General features: G+C 54.6%; 2 protein-coding genes across 3 annotated transcripts; both read right to left on the bottom strand.

Moving 5' to 3' along the window:
* Positions 1-498: 498 nt before the first annotated feature.
* On the bottom strand, positions 499-13,665 carry LOC102576372 (ras-related protein Rab-11A). Of its 2 annotated transcripts, none has more exons than XM_059717979.1 (5): positions 13,505-13,665; positions 10,135-10,330; positions 9,576-9,769; positions 9,206-9,286; positions 499-6,967 (listed from the first exon to the last, which is right to left on the bottom strand). In XM_059717979.1, the coding sequence occupies exons 1-5, from the start codon at positions 13,542-13,544 to the stop codon at positions 6,861-6,863; spliced, it is 618 nt and encodes a 205-aa protein (XP_059573962.1). In that variant the 5' UTR covers positions 13,545-13,665; the 3' UTR covers positions 499-6,860. The 2 variants fall into 2 exon arrangements, with proteins under 2 accessions (XP_059573962.1, XP_006266533.1); XM_006266471.3 differs by lacking the exon at positions 499-6,967 and adding an exon at positions 7,833-8,811 and having other exon boundaries at positions 13,505-13,661.
* Positions 13,666-14,996: 1,331 nt separating this feature from the next.
* RAB25 (RAB25, member RAS oncogene family) lies at positions 14,997-22,536 on the bottom strand. The gene is made up of 5 exons (XM_006266472.3): positions 22,198-22,536; positions 16,791-16,986; positions 16,199-16,392; positions 15,834-15,914; positions 14,997-15,416 (listed from the first exon to the last, which is right to left on the bottom strand). Exons 1-5 carry the CDS (start codon positions 22,235-22,237, stop codon positions 15,283-15,285), a joined length of 645 nt encoding a protein of 214 aa, XP_006266534.1. The 5' UTR covers positions 22,238-22,536; the 3' UTR covers positions 14,997-15,282.
* Between the last annotated feature and the right edge of the window lie 179 nt (positions 22,537-22,715).

Here is a 22,715-nt window from a genome sequence, read left to right as displayed (position 1 = left end):
TAAAATACTTCTCCTTACATGCAAAGGCTACGACTGTTAACACAAAGAACCTCTTAAATCAAAAATATCCAACTTGTTTATTTGGCATATGAGTTATTTTTACTTTGGCGAGGTTACAGATTTTTTTTTTAAAAAAAAGAAAAAGAAGGAGAGAGACAGAGAGAGAGGAGGAAAAAAAATTAAGATTTAAAAAAATTAGAACATTTCTTTATAATTTAATATTCTATTTTAATAAATGCATTTATTACATGTAAATGTAGCAAGGAACTGGGCTAATAAAAATACTTTTTATTAGGTAATTTATTATAAGAAAAAAAAAGGATATTTTATTTTATGATAAAGTGATCCTTAAAAGTTTAGAAGTTTAGAATATATGTAGGTTAAAAAAATACATTTGTATCCAGAGTATTGCTTAAAAAGTGTTTTTAATATATGTTTCTTTTTCTTTCCTGTGTGTGCGTGCGTGTATGTAAAAGTTGATAGTTACAGTGCAAATAGCCCTTCCCAGAGATCCAGCATGACCACACAAAAGTGTATGGATTGAAAGACAAAAGATTTAAAAGCCAGAAGACAAGGGGAAAAAAAAGAAAAGAAAAACCCACTAAGAATCACAAATCCCCCCTGCTGTCAGTTAAAGACCCTGTGCTGCAACCAGTCTGTGGGTCCGTAAGGCCATAGATGTGGTTAAAACTGTGCCCGAGTCTTTGATCCCTGCATCTCTGCTAAGTCCGGAGCAAATTTGCCTCTCCCCTAGTCCAGGAAAACTGGAAGGCACTTAAGCACGTGCTTAATCTTAAGCATGTTCCTCTATAGGATTCACACCTGCCCTTAGTTAAGACCCAAATTCATTTAGGCATGTTCTTAAGTCCGGTGGGGTTTTGTAGGGCTTTGTTCAAGGCTTCTTGGCATTGGGTGGCTGAGGCTGTGTTGAGGCTGCTGGAGTTTTGTTCGGGCCTCAGAGTCTTCTGCGGGCCTGGGAGGAGGCTGGGGATTGTCCCAAGGCAGATGCGAGGCTGTTCCCTGCCCCGCTGTTCTCCCCTCCTCTCGCTCCTCTTTGCACCTGTCCCAGCCCAGCCCTGTCCCAGCAAAGCCAGAGGGGGGTTGAGCCATTATCACATAGGAAACCCTATAGGATCCCACTTCTCTTCTAAAAAAGGAGAATTTCAGGTCCTTTCCCAATCTCTAACCTCTCTGCTTTTGCTCTGCTGAGGACCACAACCAGCCTACTCCAAAGCCCCGTGGGCTCTGGGTCAGAACCAGATCCTATCTCTCAAACCCTCTCGCCACAACCCTCCCAGCCTGGAGTCTTTTTGCAGGATGGGGGGGGGCCCCAAAAGCAGCCTTCTTGGGTATAACACGATGCAACGAAGCTAGAAGGGTGGGGAGAAGGTGTACCGAATACAGCCCAGCCTCTGCTTTTACAGATGCCAGCATACAGCACCTCGCGCTCGGCGTGGTGAAGAATGCCTTGCATTCAAAAGCTTGTCTAACTCTATGCCAATGAGCAGTTGGTTTGATAAAAGAGGTCGCCCTAAGAAATCCTTGCCTCTCGCAAAAATAGGAGATCCCCGAGCTAGGAGCATGTCCGTCCCCATAGCTCTTTTCAATTGCAAAGCCCACGCCTGCTAAGGAAGGCACTTCAGCATGTGCTTAGCTTTAATCACGTGCTCAGCAGCTTTGCTGGACTGTCAGGCACCCTTGTCCCTCTTAAGTGGGCTTGTTCACATCCGTGCTGAAAACCCAGCCCCGGGGCTTATCACAGCATCCTAAAGGCAGAGGCGGCTTTTATTCCATTGCCTTCCCCAGAAGCATTGGGGGGGAGGGGAAACCCCCCCTAGAAATCTTGTTTGTTTGTTTGTTTTTTAACCAAAAAAAAAGGAAAAAAAATAAAGAAGTTGAGTTAATGGGTATTAAAAAAAGTTTAAAATAATATTAATAATAATAATAATAATAATAATAAACTTTTCAAATGTATTTCATATAATCCTAGAGAAAAAGAGTAAAAGAAAAAATAAAAAGAAGCTAGCTCAAATAGTAGATGCTATCCATATTGTTTAATCTATAGTAGATCTAAGTGATCCCAGACAGAGCAGAATGTAAACGCAAACCTTGTAAAACACGGTCAGTTGTTGTTTTCACTTCCCCACACAAATCCCATCCAGTTTTCTTTTTTTTTTTTTCTTTTGCGGTACTATTTTCTGAAACAAACAAAAAAAAAAAGCCTAACAAAACTCCTAACCATCATCAGGTTCCTTCTTGTCAATCAAAGTCCTGAAGTTATTTTTATAGCGGGGGAGAAAATAAAATAAAATAAAAGAATGGGATCTAATAATATGTATTTTTTTAAAGAGATACGTTTTGGGTTTTTTATGTTGCTTTTTTAGTAAGAAAAGAATCGGCTTTTCCACCAGACACACCACGAAAGAACGTTAGACCCTGATTTTTTTGCCTTATTCTGAACTCCAAGCTTGGGCTGGGATGGCAGAAGTGGAGATTTCAGAGAACAAAGGGTTCAAGGTGACTAGCGCAGGGGTGTTGTGTTTCTCGTGCTCTTAGGATTATTCTGTATATTTTTGTTGTTGTTGTTTCTTTTTGAACTTCTCAAAGCACTAACGGTTTTGGAAGGGCCCCGTGCCCGGCGGGTGCTGGGGATGTAGGTCGGGAGGCCAGCAAATGAGACAGATCTGCAAGGAAGAGGCTGGCAGGGAAAGGCGCGGTGGTGCTTTTTGACCTCCGTGGAGGGTCTCTGTGCCCTGGCAGGGCATTTTGGGGGTGCTGGAGTGGACGGCCCAGTCAGAATTGGGCCCTCTGAGCCCCTCCTGCCAGTGCCCCCCCGGGATGGCAGAGCAAGGGCATCGTTGTGCACGATGCTCAGCCCCGGATCAGGCCCCGATTCTGCAGCCCCACGGGGGTCACGGTTTCTCTTGAAGACTCTAATGCAGGACTACAGGGGGGTGCTTATCTAGAAGTTGAGCTTGTCTCCCCATGCACCCGTCCCCCCATCTGATCCAATTTGCTTCCAAAGAGCAGCTGCCCTTGCAAAGAGGGGGTGACACGTCCTGCGTGGCTGGGTCCCGTGGCTGTGGGCTCATCCTATGCTTGTCAGGCAGGAAGAATGGGGCAGGGTCCAGCCAGGCTGGGGGGACGTGGCACCACTGGGGTGGCAGAGCCACAACTGACATCTGTGGCAGGCTGCTAGAGCAGCCTCAACACCTCCCCCCTCCCCTCCCCCGCATCAGGGCTGGGTGCTCTGGGATCCCCTAATCTATAGGAACAGAGCCCTGATAGGCATGGGGGGGCTGGCATGAAGGTGCCTGCCACGCTTCAAGCCAGCCATGTCCCGATATTTCAGGGCAGCGCTGGCCGCCACTCCCTTCTTGAACCACCAAACCAGCACCACGTCCTTTCCAACCCGCACAGGGCTTTTGGAGCGAGCTTGTAATCCATTTTGGACCTGCCTTGCGGTAGTACCCGCAAAGGTCCCGAGTGGTTTTCAGCCGCCACCCCTTCACCCCCAAAATGCAGCTGCTTCTGGGGTGGGCTTCTGCCAGCAGCACTGAATCAGCAGAGGCCTCCATCCTGCTTGTCCATACCGTGGCATGCAATGCCAGAGGCAGCCCCCAGCACCCAGGTGTGGGGCAGCAGCATCAGGCCCTGCCTGCTAAGGTGGACTTGGATTTCCTGGCAGCTTTTGGAGAGCAAAGGGTGATCATTTCTTTTGCCAGTCCCTCCTGGAAGGAGGGGGGCCGTGCAAGGCCGTTGGCTCTTTCAGTTTTATTTTACCTCAGTTTTGTTGCGAATACTTGAACAGTCAGTGATTGACGCGAGACAGTGATGCCCGGGACTGGAGATCAGATGCACTTTATCTTCATTTGTATCCTGGTCAGGGGAGACCCCCTCTCCTGGCACTGCTGAGGCCACAGCCACATGCCCGTGGGGTGCCGTGCCAAGAGGGCCGGCTCCCCCGTGGGTTCATTCTTCCAAGAGCGGTTCGAGGAGCCGAGGCAGGGGCTGTATTTCCACGGTAGCGTGCCGGGGGCTGATTCTGCTCTCAGTTTGGCCTGGTTGGCACTTGGGACCACTTCTATTGATGCCGCTCCACTAAAGTCGGGGCAGGGAGGGATTGGTATTGACCTCCGCTGGGTGAGGCTGGTGGCACCTGAAATGGGTCCGGGGGGGGATTCACACCTGGATCGAGCCAGAATCTCCCGGCTGATCTCAGCAGCAAGGTCAATCCAGAGTCACTCCAGTTCCGCTCACTGCGGAGTTCCCCCGGGGTCCAATTCAGAGTTGCCCCACTGGCACCACACTAGGGAACTGAGAGCACGGGTGGTTTCTCTGTCTCGTCTGGACTCTTGGAATAAACTTGCAGGGAAACGTGGCAGTGACACCGGTCGGCTCCTTTTAGCTTCCTGGAGCTTTGCTCAGCTGGGTCTCTCCACGGCTTTCACAAGCTGAGCTGGAGAGGGGTCCCGGTTACTGCCAACGGCTCCTATAAAATGACCAGCACTTTTTGTTTTGTTTTGTGAATACTATTATTATTTGTACAACTGACCTGCTTTTCAACAGAAACAGGATCCAGCTTCAAGTCCTGCTCCTCATAGGGGATTTGCTGCTGGATTCAGAGTGATGTGAAGCACACCCACAAAAGGCTCAAGGGTTGCCAGGCCAGGCTCCTAACCCCCTTCAACGGTGACAGGGCTGTTTAACCCTCACCCGGCCCGTTGCCAAAAATCTGGCATCACATCAGTGAGAATCAGGAACCTCTCTGTTGGCAATGCGTCGGAGTCCTTGTCCATCCGTGCACCTGGAAACCAGTAGCTTCTTTCTCAATGAATTTGGAGTCACTCGCAGAGATCAGCAACTTCAGTTCGCTGCGGGTCTGCCAAGCAGATAGGGACCAGATTCATCCCATCCCCAGGGCGATTCTCAGCCAGAGCAAACCGAACCTTTGGCTCGGTGCATGGCCCAGCCCCCCCATGTCCCCAGGACCCCTTGAGCCTTTCATGGGTTTTCCTTAATGACCTTTGCATTCTCTCATCAGCATTCAAAGTGCTGCATACATTGGGGTTTTGTTTTCCCACGTACCTGGGTGCTACAAGACTTCCCGAGTCACCCGGTCTACAAAAAAAACCCACAAAGCTCTATAAATAAACCAGCCAACCACCCACAAAAATACCTTAGCATTTGCCTTGATTCACTGACTGTGGGGGCACTCTATTGAAAGTCCATTCCTTGTTATATGGTTTTGGGGATTTTTTATAATGGGGGGGGGGGGTCTTTATTTTTTTTTCCCATCATAGGAAACCTAGAGTTGGGATTGATGCTATTGGAAGCAGATCACGTGTTCCATCCAGGTATTTAATCTCTCCGGCAAAAGAAAGGAATAAAAATAAAATAAAATAAAATAATAAAGCCTGAGAGAGAACTGAACATAGAAGTAGAGTTAGGCTCGTCTGAGTTTTGAGGCATATAGTAAAAGGGGAGAAGGAAAAAAAAGTTAAAATAAAGTTAAACAAAAAAAAAATAATTAAAATAATGATGTTGCACAACTTGTAGAAAACAAAGAAGGGAAGGGGTTAATGTATTAAATGTGCTAAATTACATTAAGAACTTAATTTTATTAAAGTATTATTACTTAAGAAACCTGGCGTCTTGTCTTCATTCTCTCCCAGGGACACCTATCTCCACTTTGGGGTTGGAGAACTATAAGGAGGAGCCAGCAGCGTGTCCTTGTTGCCAAGAAAGCTAACGGCATCCTGGGCTGCATTGGTAGGAGCATTGCCAGCAGATGGAGAACAGTGATTATTTCCCTCTATTCTGCACTGGGGAGGCCACAAATGGAGTCTTGTGTCCAGTTTTGGGCCCCCCATTACAGAAAGGATGTGGACACACTGGAGAGAGTCCAGCACATGACAACAAAAATGGTTGGGGGCTGGGAGACTTGACTTGTGAGGAGAGGCTGAGGGCACTGGGCTTATTTAGTCTGCAGAAGAGAAGATGAGGGGGAATTTAATAGCAGCCTTTAACTCCTTGCAGGCTGGTTGCAAAGAGGATGGAGCTGGAGTGTTCTCAGTGGGGGCAGATGGCAGGACAAGGAGCAATGGGCTCCAGTTGCAGCAAGGGAAGTCAAGGTTAGTAGGAAAAACTCACTAGGAAGATGGTGAAGCCCTGGAACAGGTTCCCCAGAGAGGTGGTGGAGTCTCCATCCTTGGAGGTTTTTAAGGCCCAGGTAGACAAAGCCCTGTCTGGGATGATGTAGTTGGGGCTGGTCCTGCTTTGAGCAGGGGGTGGGACTAGATGTGACCTCCTGAGGTCCCTTCCCACCCTCATTTTCTTTGATTCTGTTAAAGGCTTGTGACTCTACTTGCCGTGTTGGGGCACAGACAAACAACACACTTGCCCCTCAGTGTTGTACACGGATGTGAATTACTCCAGGATCTGGAGCAGGCAGCACTCCTGGGCCATAGGAGCAAGTTATAGCAAGGAACAGTGGGTTTTGCACTGAGCAGACTACCCCGGGATAGCAGCAGATATGTCACTTCCATGCAACAGCAGCCTTTGCCCCAAATAAGAACACCCGCACAGAGGTTTAATGCTGTTTCATGAGCTAATTCAGATTAACACAGTCCCGAGCACTGCCAGGCAGACGAGGCCTCAGCGCATTAGGATCCTAGGGGCTGAGACCCCTAAAGGAAGAGGGGGAGGCTGGGATAGAAGGGGTGGGAGGCTACAACCTTCCATCAGCTTTGCATTTTCAAGGGTAATAAGCTCACCCCTGCCTAGCACCCAGCCCCTGCCCAGCAAGATGCCCGTGTTGCACCCACCTGTTCCAGCAGCTTCTCCCCAGCCCGGATGAGTCACTGGCCAGGATGGATCACGATCACATTGCCCTCCTCGCTGTCCCTGGCCTGGCACTGCCAATGGACCAAGCCGTTGGTGGCTGGGGCGACGTCACCACTTGGCACTGGATGGCAGCACAGGCAGATGGCGGCAAGAAGAAGGTTGTGTTTTTGCAAGCTGGCTCAGCACACAGTCCAGTACCATCCCGCAGTTCTGTGCAGAACTGGGCATGGCCCTCAGCTGAAATGCGGCTGCCTCTGGGGTGCATGTCTGTGCCATGCTGTGCAACCATTCAGGAGCCCGCCTGTGCCATCTGAGGACCTCCCCTGGCACCGTACTGGAGGGTGAAGGGAGTAGTGAAGCTGCCTGGACACGCTGGAGCTAGGGCGCTCTGGAGGTCTGACTCATTTGAAGCCACTTTGGGTGCCCATGCACACGGGCTCCCCCTAATTGCAGTGACTGGTACCATCTAGTGGCATCCAGCAGGTACGACGACTCCAGTACCCTGCAAAATCACTGCCTTAGCAGAGTTTGGGGTGGAGAAGGGACGTTTCTGCTTGCACCCCAGGAGCTGGTCCTAGGGTGAAGAAGCCCAGCGTGCTGCCAACCTGGGCCCAGGGGTCAGAGCTTTGCAAGGGACTCGCTTTGCAGAGCTGCTGTCATCAGGGACCGGCGGGCATCTCCACTTACTGCAAGCCCCAGCTGCTGGAGTCACATGATGTGGGAGAGACTCTCCGCTCTGGATTGCCCATCTGACACCATCCCCCAGATCTTTCCAGCAAGGGCCTGCCCTTACGCGTGCCCTGCCTTGTTCCTTCCTGCAACCCCCTTATGCCTCTCCACAGAGAGGATAACAGCTTGCTACTGCCACCAGCTGCAAGCTCCTTCCCCACGGCTTGTGTCCTCAATACTGAAGTTCCCAGAGTTCAGACTAAACAAACTGGGGTGTCCCCCTACTCCCAACCCAGTGCAGAGAAGGGGCAGCAAGGGAAGGAGCAAAATCCTTTATTTGATCATGAACAAACTTCTGACATCAGCACGACACCCAGCAGCACAAGGTGTAGGAGGGAGTGGGGGTAGGAAGCAACATGTCCTGACATAAGAGACATGTCTGCTTCTATCCCAGGATAAGTTGTTGGCTCCATCAGGGGGTCAGACCCTGGCAGGGGGCCAAGACCTGGCCCTGGAGGCATCCTCTGCAGCGTGCTGAAAAATCGATCTCCAGGGACACCCCAAAACGGAGTCCCCTGCCCCCCGCACCTTGCCCCAGTGGTGATCAGCTCCTGGCGAGGGTGCCCATTTCTATTCTCGGCCATGCCGTGCTGGGATCAAGCCAGCCTCTAGCCCAGGAGCAAGTGTAAAAAGTGCACAGGGCTCAGCCCACCAGGTGGGTCCAATGAAGGAAGCTGCAACCCAGCTCTAGCAGGTGCAGACTCCAGCCAAGGGCACCCCCCAGCCCACCCCATCCCCTCAGGGTTGGGGTGCACCAGGCCTCACCCATCAGCTGCTCTATGCTGGGCTCTGGCCAGAAGGGGCTTGGAAGCCCAACAAAGGGAGGAGGAGTGTCTCCTGCCCCCCCCCATTTTGTGTAGGACCTACAAAAACATGACCCTAGCAGCAAGGAAGAGGAAAGCATCTTCTGGGAAAAAGAGCATGGTTGCATTTCCCTAGGGCCTCTAGTAAATACAGAGATGCACGGGGCAGGAGGAGGGCAGGAGCCAGGACACTGGAAGAAGGGAACGGCACACAAGCTGTGGCCTCCTCACCATGCCCGGGGCAGGGCTGGGGGTCCAGGCTGCCCCCCCTTGCTGTCCCAACCCCAGTGGGCTCAGATGTTCTGGCAGCAAGGTGTCTGCTTGCCCTCTTGGTGGGTGGGCAGCATGTGGATGGGCTCAATGGTGGTGCTGGGCCCCAGCTCCAGCTCCGACTGTCCGGCCATCTGCTTCTGAGACACGATGCGGTAGATCTCTGCAGGGTGAAGGCAGTGAGGTCGAGGGGGAAGCCCCCAGCCCTGCCCCCTCTGCAAAGCCAGCAACTCATGCTGGTCCCGGGTTGGGTTTGGCAGAGGGGCACACGCAGCAGAGCCCCTCTTCCAATAACTATGACTTAGTCAGAGCTGGGGAAACTGAGGCACAGAAAGGCAGCGAGTCTAAGAGAACCCCAGGCATCCTGCCTCCCAGGTGCTAACCACTCAACTGCCTTTCCCTGGGTGTAGAGCTGGCTTGGACCCCAGCCCACCAAGCTCCAGCCTCCCCCATCTTTGGAGACCCCTGGCCACAGCCCCCTCCATCTCCCCTGCAAAGAGCCCAAAGAGAGAAGGGAGGCAGGGGCAGGTTGCCCAGTTCTGGCCTCATGGACTCACCTGTGAGGACGTTGTGGAAGGCCGTCTCCACATTGGTGGAGTCCAGGGCCGACGTCTCGATGAAGGACAGGCCGTTCTTCTCTGTGCGAAGCACAAGACGGGGGCAGGAGTCAGACAGACAGATGGATGCATGCCTCCTGCTCCCATTATCCCACCCACTCCCCACCGGTCACCCCTGGGACAGCCTGACCCCCCTGTGCCCACTGCCTGGAGCTGGAAGAGAACCTCCACCTGCTATACAGGGCCCATGACACATGGTAGGGCTATTCCCTTGCTACCCAGAAGGTAGCTACACAGATGCCCCCCTCTAGGTTCCCAGGTAGGAGGGGGATGCCAGGGTGCAGCGAGGCAGAGGGTCGGGGACACGGACCTGCAAAGCTCTTGGCCTCATCAGTGGGCACGGCACGGAGATGCCGCAGGTCGCTCTTGTTGCCCACCAGCATGATGACGATGTTGGCGTCGGCATGGTCCTGCAGCTCCCGCAGCCACCGCTCCGCGTCCTCATATGTCAGGTACTTGGCAATGTCGTAGACCAGCAGCGCGCCCACCGCCCCCCGGTAATACCTGCAAAGCGGAGGGGAGAGGGTCACAGGCTGCCCAGGGAAGAGGCAGGGCCAGGGGGGAGCCAGGACTCCTGGTTTCTAGTCCTAGCTCTGGGAAGGAAGCAGGGGTCTAGTGGTTAGCACAAAGGACCTGGGTGCCCGAACTCCTGGGTTTTGTTCCTAGCACGGGGTGCAGGGAGGGGGTGATTGTGGGCAGGATTCCTGGGTCCTCTGCCATTGAGTCAGTGCAAAGCCCCCGGCATGCCTCAGTTTCCCCCTCCCCATGCACACAGGCTTCTCCCTGAAGCAGCCAGTGCAGCCCATTCACCATGCTGTTCCCCACCCCAGAATCAGCTGCATCGCAGCCCTGGGCAGAGCCTGACTCACGCTGAAGTGATGGCCCGGTACCGCTCCTGCCCAGCCGTGTCCCAGATTTGTGCCTTAACGGTCTTGCTGTCCACCGTGATGCTGCGGGTGGCGAACTCCACGCCAATGGTGCTCTTGCTCTCCAGGTTGAACTCGTTGCGGGTGAAGCGTGAGAGAAGGTTGCTCTTCCCCACGCCCGAGTCCCCTATCAGCACAACTGCGGGGGACAGGACAAGTGTGGGTTAGTAGCTGCCTGCATGGCTGGTGGCTCCGGGCAAGGATTAGATGTGGGAACCACCCCCAATCTTCCAACAAGGAGCCAGGCATGGATGGAGCTGTGAGGCTGAGGCTGGGGGTGGAGGGGAACGGAGGCACCGGGGGCTGGACAGTCTCACATCTGGGCTCAGCTGCTCCTCATTCATGCCCAGGAGACAGGTAACATTGTGGCCCCAGCTGCCCATCAGCAAGTGTGATGGGAAAGCAGCCATTTCCCCCCACCCTGCTGTCCGAGGATCACTGTCACCACAAGGCCGCATTGCCTTGTGAATGCGGGCTAAGCAGATGACAGCTCGGGATTGCTGCATGGCTGGTGGAGCTGCTCTGTATTTGTGGCGATGGGATCCTGCAGTCCAGCCACCCCCATCCTGCCATCAGCACAAGCTCCCACGGCACTGAGGAAGCTGCACATGTAGGTGGGAGGCTGTGGCCTGCCCCAAAGCGACCAGGGGGAAACTGAGGCATGGGAAAGGAGAGGGGCAAGTTCTCTCCTCCAGCTGCAATGCTGCCTTGTGTGATCCGGAGAGATTCCCAGAGCCTGCTGCCTCCATCTGCAGCACCCCACAGCACCCACCGTCTTATCCTCACCAGGGACCCCCATTTCTCAGGCACCAATCAGGCTCATCAGACCCTGGAGGTATGCAGGTATCCCACAATCTAACCTGCTGAGAGGCAGCTCAGAGCATCCCAGGGCCCCTTCCGCAATGCCCCCTGCCTCAGCCAGGCCAGCTGGATGCTGCAGGGAGGCAATACCACCCACCGTGTGCTTGGCTTTCAGCTCTGAGCCTTCTTGTTCGTCTCCCCCCAGGGTTAAAGGGAGTCTCGCTGGGGACTAACCTCCTATTTGTGCCAGAGGAAGAAACCCCAGTTTGGACAAGGCAGAGAGAGACAGGTCCAAGAGGTCTGGTCTCTATGCTACTGGTTGGGCTGTGCTCACAAACCCCAGGAGCAGAGACCCTCGTGCCACCCAAAAAGGGCAGGGGCAACTGGAAGCGGTTTGGCCGGAGAGAGGAAGCAAATCTTAAGCTGTCCGTGAGCAGGGGAGGTCTTATCCCAGCACCAATACCCACAGTGCAGCAAGGCTTCTGCCTCAGTTTTCCCTTTCTAGGGCAGGGACAATTGCAAACATCAATTAAATTGCTTTGCCAGGGCCTGTGAAGTCAGGAGGGCTGAGGTCAGGGCCAGGCTGTAGCAGCTTCTAATAGGAAGACCAGGGGTTTGGCAGCCTGGAAAATAGTCTAAAGGCACCCAGAGGGTGTCAGGGACCAGCTACGCTGGGGCTTTACAGCTCAGATCCTCCTGCCACTGAAATCAAGGCCCCAGTGCCTGATTGGAAGGAGAATCACCACTTGATGTTTGCAGTATAGGGACTGTGACAATTAAAGATTTGCACTCCCATCCCAAAGTGGGGAACACCCCCTCCCACTCCAAGATGTGCCAAGAGAAAGAGAGATGAGAAAGGCTGGGAGTTTCCTCCTGTGAGGAGCTCAGCGATCCTGGGTTCGAGTCCCACCAGACCCAGCACAGAAGTAGGTCACAATTCCCTCCAGGCCTCTCTGCAGCAAGGGGATGCCCGCGTTTGCCAATGCCAGCAGTGAGGACAGTCACGGCCCCATGCTGGCTCAGGAGGGCAGATGGAAGTGGGGAGTCCCCACCTGCCCTTGACTGCGGGCCACAGGGCAGCCCAGCTGGCCTGGCGGCATTTTTGCTTGGGTGGAAAGAGGCCCATGCGGCACAGGGATGCTGGGGTTCAGGCCACGCCGGCTCCCAGAGCAGCACCGCAGCACAGACCGGTTTCCCAGGGGCCGCGGGCTGCACTGGGAAGCTGGACTCACCAGGGCTGTTGGCAGGGAAGTGCCTGAAAGGGAAGGTGAGTCACCAGTGACTTCATCCCCGCCCTGGCTCGGCAAAGTTTTCCACCCATCTTGTCCCCTCCCTTGACCTGCCTGCACCAATGTACACGGGCCCCAGCCAGCCCGAGCAGGCAGAGAATCCCCAGGCACTGACAGCAGTATGGGGCTTATGACACACAGTGGAACAGGTGCAGGAGGGAGCAAAGACGTGGGTGTTTTTGCAGGGATGTGGAAGAGGACATTTAACACACACACTTGGCATGGAAGAAACCACCCCGGGGTGCTCCCTGAGGGGCAGTAGGAAGCGAAGGACACCTCCCCCCCCCACCACTGCCCATCCCTGCTGATCTTAGAGCCCGTCACAAAGCTCAGCACCTTCTTTGCAAGCCACACGGGAAACCAGCCTCATAGCCAGGTGCATAAAGGGAAACTGAGGCACAGAGCTGCCTCACTTGAGATGATGCCAGCTACAAACAGAGCCAGGAGCAGAACCCAGGCGTCCTGCCTCACCGGGCCGTGCATCGGCCATGTGCCCCCATCCCAACATGGATACCTGTGCCACAGGTGGCATCACTTCCCCTTTCAGGATTGCTCACGTCCGGGAGAAACCCCACAACGCCTCAGGGATAGGGCAGGGGCGGGCAAAGGGATCAGGGGAACGGGAGAAAGAGAAACCAACTCAGCAGCGCTCTGCCATGGGGCCTTTTGCCTGCCTCCCACCCTGCTAGACTCCTTACCCCTTTCCCACCCCAGACACTTGTTGTATTAAAGCCACAAGAACAAATACCCACCCCTCCCCGCTCCCCTACACCATGTCTGTACCATGGGGAACCGTGAGGAGGGCTTGGGGGGGTCAGGACCCAGCCTCCCCCGATTCAGGCTGCAGTGTGAAAGGGAGCAGGAGCTACAAGGTTGCCTGTGTCCAGCTGCTGGCACGGAGGACCCATGCATGCACCTTCACAAGGAGCTGCTGGGGCAGAGAGACATCCATACAGCTCTTGGCACACCTCGATGCCTGGCTAGCAGGGGCCTCTACAGCCCCAGCAGCAATCAGCCCCTTCCCATTTACCCCCAGTCAGCATCAAAGCTGGGCTCAAAAAAGGCCTTTGTAACCCCACCATCAGCAGCCCTCCAGCCAGGCCCCCAGATGCAGGGCAACCCTCTCAATGTCCACTGGGAGCAGGGCCCAGCGCGCTTGGCACCATACAAGCCCAGAGCAAAGCGCCCACCATCTAGGTCGGGTTGGGCTGGGCAGGACTCACTTTTGAAGAGGTAGTCGTACTCATCATCCTTGCCCCGCATCTTGCCCAGTGCTGCCGTCCGCCCTCCGCACTGCACCCAGACACCTGTCCCAGGTGAGCTCACTGCTCTGGGATTTCCTGGACACCTCTAGGTCCAACCCCCGCCCCCAAGTGCTGGGGCAGGGCTCTGGCACGTTTCCCATTGGTGCCTGGCACTTCCTGTCTTAGACAGATTGGCTGGCAGAGCTGTCCATCACCTGCCAAAGGGCTCACCTGGCACAGGTATGCGGGGTGGAGCTTGTATGGGGTTCTTAAAGGGACCGTGTTTCCCCTAAAGGGTTTGATGGGATGTCCCAGCTCTCCGCTTCATCGAGCAGCTTGTTCAATCTGCCTGCTGTCTGCTAGGCCCTTTAAGCGTTGTGGGTGGGGTGTGGGCCACACGGCTGGGCTTGGCTGGTAGGGTTTCATGTGACTATGCGCACAGCAATCTGATTATTGTGCTGGATGACTCATCCACATGTCTTGTCCCCTCCACTGCTAGCATCTCATGGGGATTCTCCTCTAGCTCAGGCAAAGCACTGGGAAGCTCTGCTCCAGCTAGGCTGTGTGCCACAGCTCCAAGCAGCCCCGTAGGTGCCTGCAGGCATACAACACCCAGCTGCGTTTGGATCCAGCCAACCTGCCCCAGGCTGTTCTGGAGCCAGGATTGGGACCTCTCCCTCCTGACCCAGGCCAAGATACCCCCATATCAACCCCCTGTTGCTTTGTGCGGCCAAACCGGGTGCAGCTCACTTGGGGTATGACTCAGTGTTTGGCCCTTTCTGCTCATCCCAGGCTGGGAGAGACCTCCCAGCAAACCCCACTGTCATAGCACCTTGTCTTCCCAGACACCCATGCCCCAGCTCCACCACTGCCTGATCCCTGTACTTGCCTATAGAGACCCAGCCCTTGTCTGGAGGAGAAACTGAGGCAGGGAAACAGCAGCATCCTGATGTAACAGGCCCTGCTGCCATTTCTTTGCCCTTTGTAAACTGCAAGTGGGGTCTTTACATCCCCTGCAGATTTACGTGCAGCTGGAAATGTGTTGGTTTAACCTACGATCCCAGGAGGGGGACCCCCCCATGCCAGTCTGACATGGGGGAGAAAGTCCTTCCTGCCCCCAAACCTGGGGGGGGGGGGGGGTTAGTTTGACCCTGAGATGGACCCCACCCAGCCAGGCTTGGAAGGATCAGCAGGACCATCAGCTGCCCCAGGCAATGTCCTGCCTCCATCCATGGCCAGTGCATTAGGGGGAAGGCAAAGGAAGGTCCCAGGCAGTGTGGGTAGAGTTGGACTTGTGAGCCTGGGTCTGAGTATGGTGGGGGGGCACTGACTACACTGCTGGGGCACACATCTATGCTAGGAGGACTGTGCACATACCCCACTGCTCACCCCCAAGGAGGGCAGGGATGGCAGAGCCCAAGGGGGTCGACCCACCATTGGCAGGTGGGAATAAAGGCAAAGCAAACCTGCCTCTTGAAAACAGTTTAATGCTTGCACCTGTATTGCACGGACCACGGCAGCACCCCCCCACGGGATCCATGCCCCAGCTGCCTTCCAAAGGGAATTGGGAACACGGAGGCTTCCAGCAGGCTAGGACCACATCCAGGAGCGACGGGAATTCCTGCATCCGCCTGGACCCCGCAGGGCAGGCTCCGAGCAGGGTGAGTCTGGGGCCAGCCCGGAGCCCCACGCTGGCAGAAGCAGGGCCAGGCTGCAGGGCAGCGGGGTGGGCTCCTGGCCCCCTTCCCGTGCCAGGCTCAAAGGTTGAGGCAGCAGGAACGCTGGGCCGGTGCAGGGGACTGGGCAGTGCTGGCGGTGCTCTCGGGGGACAGCGTAACAGCATTGTCCGGGGCGCTCTTCTGCTTCTGCTTCTGCACCTTGTTGAAGATCTCTGCGGGGGCAGAAGTGCTGTGAAATGACCCCTGGCCCTGGGGCAAACAGAAACCCACCCGCCGGGGGCAGCCAGGCACCGTCTCAGTGAGCACAGCCGACCCCCGTCATCTCCAAGGGCGTAATACCAGCCCTGAGCCCTGCTACCCCTCTCCAGGGCAGCGCCACGGGGTATAAAAGAGGTTCATACCCCCCATCTCTTTACACCCCCAGCCCCACTCTGAAGGCAGAAAGCAGCCAGGGGGCTTATATAGGGCTGCCCTACCCAGAATGCTTTGCAAGCAAGGGGAAACCCCTCCCCTTCCCCACTCTCTAAGTGATTGACAGCTAGGCTTAGGCAATCAGCTCTTTCCCCTGCAACCAGGTCTATAATGGGGGAGGACTGCACCCTCCCCAGTGCCCCCAATGTCCTACGCACCCCGTAGCACGGTCTCAAAGGCCTGCTCCACGTTGGTGCAGTCCAGCGCTGAGGTCTCGACGAAGAGCAGCCCGTTGTTCTCTGCAACAACAGGAGACTCACGAGGTGCCTGGGCCTATGCTGGGGGCAGCACGGACCCCTTAGCACAGAGCCCCCCGCACAGTCCCCTTGGGGCATCTGCATTTCCCACATGTAAAGCACCTTCCAATTTCCAGCGGGTGTTTTTTTGGGGGGGTGGGTGGGGAAGAGGTGTGTGTTGTATGCAAGATGATAATTTTGGGAGCTCAAGACCCTCAATTCCAGGCCATGGGGCCAGGTAGCCAAGCCAGCTGAGCTGCAGGGGGTTAGGGAGTGAGTCTGTGTACCTGCAAACATCTTGGCCTCCTCGGTTGGCACCTCTCGAGCCTGGGCGAGGTCGGTTTTGTTGCCCACAAGCATGACGATGATGGTGGCTTCAGCGTGGTCATAGAGCTCCTTCAGCCACCGCTCCACCTCGTCATATGTCTGGTGCTTGGTGATGTCGAATACCACCAAGGCGCCCACCGCGCCCCGGTAATACCTGCCGAGAGCAGGCAGCCTCACCATGGGACCCAACCCAGAGCTTGGGACAGCCCCACAGTGCTTGAACCGGGCCCTGCAGCACGTCTCCCGCCCCAGCAGTGGCTGAGCAGCAATGGGTAACAACCTACTACTGCTGGCATGCATCAGAGCTGCTCCTTGGGTTCAGGGAGGGATGCATGCAGAGTCCCATGGCCATGAATGCCTATGCCTTGGTCAGCATCAGTGCCAGCTTTCCAGCCAGGCTATTTTGCATGGAAGAGGCGCAGGGCAATGGGGTATCAGGGAGTATTGCTAGGCCAGTGGGAGAGTGGCTGGGTCAGGGATTGGACCCATGCAGTGCTGGCTCCAAAGGCACTAGGAGGAGACATCGAGGGCCCTCCCCGCCAGGGCACTCACGCTGAGGTGATGGCGCGGTAGCGCTCCAGCCCAGCCGTGTCCCAAATCTGTGCCTTCACCATGGCGTCGCCCACCAGGACAGTGCGGGTGGAGAACTCCACGCCGATAGTGGTGCGGCTGTCGTGGCTGAACTCATTGCGGGTGAAGCGTGAAAGCAGGTTGGTCTTCCCCACACCTGACTCTCCGATCAGGACCACTGGGAGGCAATGGAGAAACCTCCATCAGCACGGAAGGGGAGTGGAGGGAGAATCCCCCTGTGCTGCCAGCAGTACGGGGCATGTGAAACACAGTTCTGGAGGGGATGGTGGGCTGCTTAGTAGGAGCGTTGCCAGTAGATCGAGGGCAGTGATTCTTCCCCTCTATTAGCACTGGGGAGGTCACATCTGGAGTCCTGTGTCCAGCTTTGGGCCCCCCACTGCAGAAAGGAGGTGGACACATTGGAGAGAGTCCAGCAGAGGGCAACGGAAATGGTTGGGGGACTGGGGCACAAGACTTGTGAGGAGAGGCTGAGGGCACTGGGCTTATTGAGTTTGCAGAAGAGAAGACTGAGGGGGATTTAATAGCAGCCTCCAGCTCTCTGCAGGGTGGCTCCAAAAAGGATGGCACTGGACTATTCTCAGTGGTGGCAGATGACAGAAGGAGCAATGGGTTCAAGCTGCAGGAAGGGAGGTTTAGTTTGGATATTAGTAAAAACTTCCTCACTAGAAGGGTAGTAAAGTTCTGGAACAGGTTACCCAGAGAGGTGGTGGCATCTTCATCCTTGGAGGTTTTTAAGACCTGGCTAGACAAAGCCTTGTCTGGACTGATGGGGTTGGTCCTGCTTTGAGCAGGGGGTTGGCCTAGGTGCAACTTCCCAAGGGCCCTTCCCACCGTCATTGTCTAATTCTATATAATTTTGGCTGTGAGCTGTGTGGGACAGGGACCTTCTTTGTTTGTGCAGTGCCCAACACAGGTCTTCAGACCTAGATATACAAGGGGATTTAAGCATTGCATTGCATGGTGGTACTCAAGCCCTAAGCAGGCTATCCAGGCCTCAACGCAGGCTGGAGGGTGCTCCAGGACGGCCTCTTCTCTCCTGGTGAAATTGTTCTACTAAAAACACTCAGAGATTCACCAGGGCAGAGAGAGGGAGAACAACTGACTTCACAGCCTGGCAGCAAGCGCATTGGCCTGGGAAGCAGGACACCTGGGTTCATCTCCCAGCTCCAAGGCAGCAGTTCTCAACCAGGGGCCACAGCACTCTGGGGTGCCTGGAGATTTTTTCCAGGGGGCCATGCTCTATGTGTGCAACCGTGATTTGCAGGACAAACCCTGATACAGGAAATAGGAGTCCAGAGCTACAGATTTTCTGAGTTCTTTGCAAAAGAAAAACTGCTCTGGTATTCATTTGGTCTGCAAAAAAAAAAAGTAGCACTTTCCAGGGGGCTTCTTGAGTCTATCCAGAGGTGCCTCCAGTCTAGAGAGGTGGTGAATCACGGGATTAAGGAAACCAACCGTGAAAGAAAGAACCAAGTGCATGAGAGAGAGAGCGTGAGTGCAGGGTGAGTTGCTCCGCCATGGATCTGTGGGGAACCGAATGCAGACGAGCGGAGCCACCCTTCAGCCGACTCCACGATTTCATTTCAAGCCTTGTTATATTTAGGGGGGTCCCACAACTGCCAGCAAGTGATGGCATGAAACTCGCTGCTGCCATTTGATGGGGAGCTTTAAAACATACAGAGAAACTGGAGTGAGTGGATCCCAGAGACGAATCAGAGCCCACCACTCATCACTTTTCTAGCTTATGATTTTTGAAGTCAGACTCAAAATATGGAGTGGGGGTAGCTTTTTTCCTGCTTGGGACTGTTGCTTCTGCCTCACACCCCACAATGATCCTTGGAAAAGTTTGCCACAAGTTTTTGCTTGGCTTTCAGGGTCCCTTTTGTCCTGTGACACCCTTTTAACTTGGCAGTGTGGCAGCTGGGTGCAAACACAATGGGCTGTCAGGACAAGAAGAGCTTTGGATGCTGCTTTCCAGGCAGTGTCTCCTCCTGGCTCAGCCTGGGACCCCCTGGGATGGAGAGAGGAATGGCTCTGTGGATGCCTGTCAAGCTGAGGTCCTCTACACCGAGCCATCAGGATGCACTTTGTGCTCTTTCATGGGATTTCTGCCCCACAGCACACTGCAAGGGCTGGTTTTCCCCCTGCGTTAGAGAGATGCAGGCCCCAGGTGCTCAGAAGGGGTCAAACTGCCACCAATTCCAGCTCCCCGTGAGAACTAGCTGCCCCCACACACCTCTGAGGGTCTGGGGCTAAAGTGTGCTCCCAAGGTCACTCTGGACATCAGTGGCAGAGCAAGGAGAAGAACCTGGTATGTCACCTCTCAGTCCAGACCCCTGAATACAGCCTGTCCCGCTCCTCCCGTCTCAGACCTGCCAGGTGTCCCTCAGGCTTGATTTATTGCTTTTATTTATAGCCCAGGCACGGCCCAGCAATTAAAAGAGCAGTTTTTGGTGCACGGGAAACCATGCACATGCACAGTACAGGGGCCAAGGCAACCCCCAGCCTTGAGACAGCCCCTGGCCCAGGCGAGCAGAGCCACAGACACTGTTCCTCCATCCAAAACCAGCTCAGAGCTGCTTCCACTTTCTAGCCACTGGCCCCCTCCTTACCCCGGAAAGCCCAGCTCAGACGAGCTGGCCTGCGCCCTGATTGTGCCCGTGGTATCACTGCAGCACGCAGGCATGGACACGTGCACCAGGCCTGGGCAAACACACAGTTCCCTGCACCATCTGGCAGTGCGAACAGGGTGTTAAAGAGCCAAGAGGCCTTTTCTGGGACAGACTCCTCACCCCATGTTCCTAACAGGACCCTGTCAGCAGGAGCTGGGAGAATCCTCTTCATGCTTGGCAGTATAGGGCTTAGGACACACAGCTGAGTGAAAAAACATTCAGTATAGAGGCAGCAGGGACCAACAAGTAGCTCAGGACACCTCGGTTTTACTCTCACCTCTTCCTGAGCAAACCCTTGCTTCACTTCTCTGTGCCTCAGTTTCCCTTCCCCGCCCTTTGCCTATCCAGGCCATGAGCTCCCCAAGAGAACAACTGCTTTGAACCTGCACTGGCACCTAGAAGTGGCTGTGATACAGTCAGGGATAAAACCACGCACAAGGCAGGCCGCTGTATTTCTAAAGCCTTGAATTCTTCGCCTCTGATGCCACCGCCAACACCCTGGCTCAGTCAAGCGGAGTGACTTTGAGATGCCCGCTGAGACTCCCCTCCGCCCCCTCCCTGGGCAGCCGGGTGTTTATCGTCTGTGTTTCATTCCACTTCCTTTTTCTCTGCACTTCTGGCTGCTTTCACAGTTCTCAATCCCAAGCCCCATGCCGCAGACACGATCTCTGGGCTGGGCAGGACAGCACCCATATCAAGGAGCTGCCGTAAGCCTGAAAACATGAACACACCATTGAATGTCGTTTGACTGCAGAGAAGATTTGAACTCGGCACCTTCCATGGGAGACAAACCAGGAGCAAAATATTGCAGCTTACTAAGGAGAGTTGTTGAGGTCACAGCTCATCAGACCCCTGCTCTCTCACCTACACAGGGAGCATCTACACATGCATTAACATGCTTTAGTTAATGCCCATAAAATCTTGTACCTGCATTGGGAAGTACTAGGAAAATGTGCATTAGCCTGTCTTAATGCACATTAAGTAAAGAGCATGTTTTTTGTGATGCTTTAATGCGCATTAAAATAAGCTAATGTGCACATGTAGACAGGCCCCTGACACCCAGGCAGGCAGGGGTTAAACAGCTCTGCCTCACACCCTCTTTTCCAGGGGAATCTGGTTTTCCATACAATGAAACATCTCCACCAGTACAATATTTAACTTCCTCCACAGTCTATTTTTTCTCATTTGGGGAAGGTCTAAAAACCTCCCCAAAGGGAAATTTTCAGATAAAATTTAGGAAGCTTCGGTTTTCAGACAAATCTTTTTGTTTTGTTTTCTGACAAAATAGGACATTGTCAGCTGCAAGTTTTGATGCAAATATATATATATATATATTTTAAACTTCTTTGATTAGAAAACATTTCAGATTCACTTCTAAGACAGTTTCCCCCCAGTGAAATCCACACTGAGCTAACGAGCTGGAAACCAGCAAAGCTTTTCCTTGAAACATTAAGAAGTGAAATGCTTTCATGGATGTTTTCTGGGTGGTTTTCCCCCCCTTTATTTAAAGGGTTCAAATGGGTCTCTCAGAAGGGACATAAACTGCTTCCAAAACCACAGAAAAGGACCCCGGGAGTCGGTGCTCTCCAGCCCGCTGCCCCCAGCAAGACCGCACTGGTCTAAACCTTCCCAGCCAAATGTTTGCCCAGCCTGCACTTGAAAACCTCCAGTGACAGAGATCCTTTTGGGGGGGGGTTTATGTTCTTAAGAGCCCGCAAAACCGCAGTGGTATTTAGTGCAATTATTTGTTAAAGCAACATCAACGGGACTGGAATATGCTGTTCCCAGGAGGGCTGGCGTCCCGCTGAACCGGATCCTGACAGCCTGGTGCATTGGGCGTTATTGTTTGTAGGGCAAAGCCTGGACTGCCATCGAAGCCTGGTGTGCAAGGGGCTGGATACGGAGCCAGAAAAGAAGGGAGTAGCTGGGAAATCTAGGTATCTCCCTCTCCATGCTCTCTGCCTAGGTGAACCCTGAAGCATCTGTGTCTCCCTGCATCGGTGTCTCTCCATCCTGCCACTTAATGCCCATTCCCTGGTGCTGCCCTGCCTCGTGCCATCAGCCAGGAAGGGGGGTGGGAGAGGCAGTAGCACCATTCAGTGGCACCTGTTGGCATGTCACCACCCAAGAGTAGGAATCCCCCGTGTCTTGCCTGTGGACCCAGGTGACTGCCATGGACACCATAAGTCTTGCTGGTGGCCAGCAGTATCCTACCAGAAGCCACCCAAGCTGTGACCCCCACCTGCTACCCCGGGTGGGGAAGCACCTCCTGCTCCACTGCATCTCTGCACCCCTGAGCTGTCTGCTGCTCTGTGCCTAGGATGCTTAGCAGGGACAAGTTGGTGGAGCACAGCAAATGAGCTTTGCTGGTCCCGATACCTGGTATCTCCATGGGGCTTGCGCTCAGTCTGGGGGTAGGATTTGGCCCCCCCCCCTCGTGTCTAGACTCCTGATGGTGCAGGGTCCTCTCCACTCCTTGTCTGGATACCTGCTCCTTCCCACTCTTTGCTCTGCCAGCAACACCCCCACCACCACCCTGCCTACCACCCCCCAAATCCCATCCCTCCAAAATTTCTGCGCCCCCTAAATTCCACCCCCTTAAAAGCAGAGTTTGCAGGGGGATGAACATCCAACCCGGCCCTGAATCCTCCAGGATAAAGGCAAGGGGGTGGACGGGGTGCAGAGAACAAACTCACCCTTGAAGACAAAGTTATAGTCTTCCTCCGGCGCTCCCATGGCTCACGGCTGCGCCTGGTCCCCTCCGGTGCGGGGTCCGGCTTTCAGTCTTGGCCTGGTTCCTGCCCAGCCAGGGTGGGTGGCTGGCAGGAGGGCTTGGGAGTGGTTTCTGCACCAGCTGATCAACCAGGAAGGTGAAGGGAAAAATTCTTCCCTGCCAAGAAGGCCGATTTGGAAGCAGCAGGGGAGCAGGTGTGCAGGGGAGGCGACGGCAAGACTTTAGCAGAGCCAGGCGACCGAGCTATGGGCAAGGTGCAAAGGAGCTCCTCGCCAGGCAGGTTGGAGCTGTGTGACTCAATAGGGCGTGACCCGGTGTCGCTGTACAGGTTCAGCAGGTAGCGCCAACCCCCTCGCCCGCCCCCGAGAGAGTCACGTGGCAGCCAGCGCACCCAGCAGCCTTGGCTCAGGACAGCGGGCTCGATCCTGAGCACTCTCAGGGCCTCGTGAAGCCAAGAGAGCCCTCATGCATCAAGAAGCC

The sequence above is a fragment of the Alligator mississippiensis genome, chromosome 15, assembly GCF_030867095.1.
Source record: "Alligator mississippiensis isolate rAllMis1 chromosome 15, rAllMis1, whole genome shotgun sequence".
Classification (NCBI taxonomy): Eukaryota; Metazoa; Chordata; order Crocodylia; family Alligatoridae; genus Alligator; species Alligator mississippiensis.
Note: the sequence above shows the minus strand (reverse complement) of the source record. Positions and strands in the feature narration are given on the sequence as shown.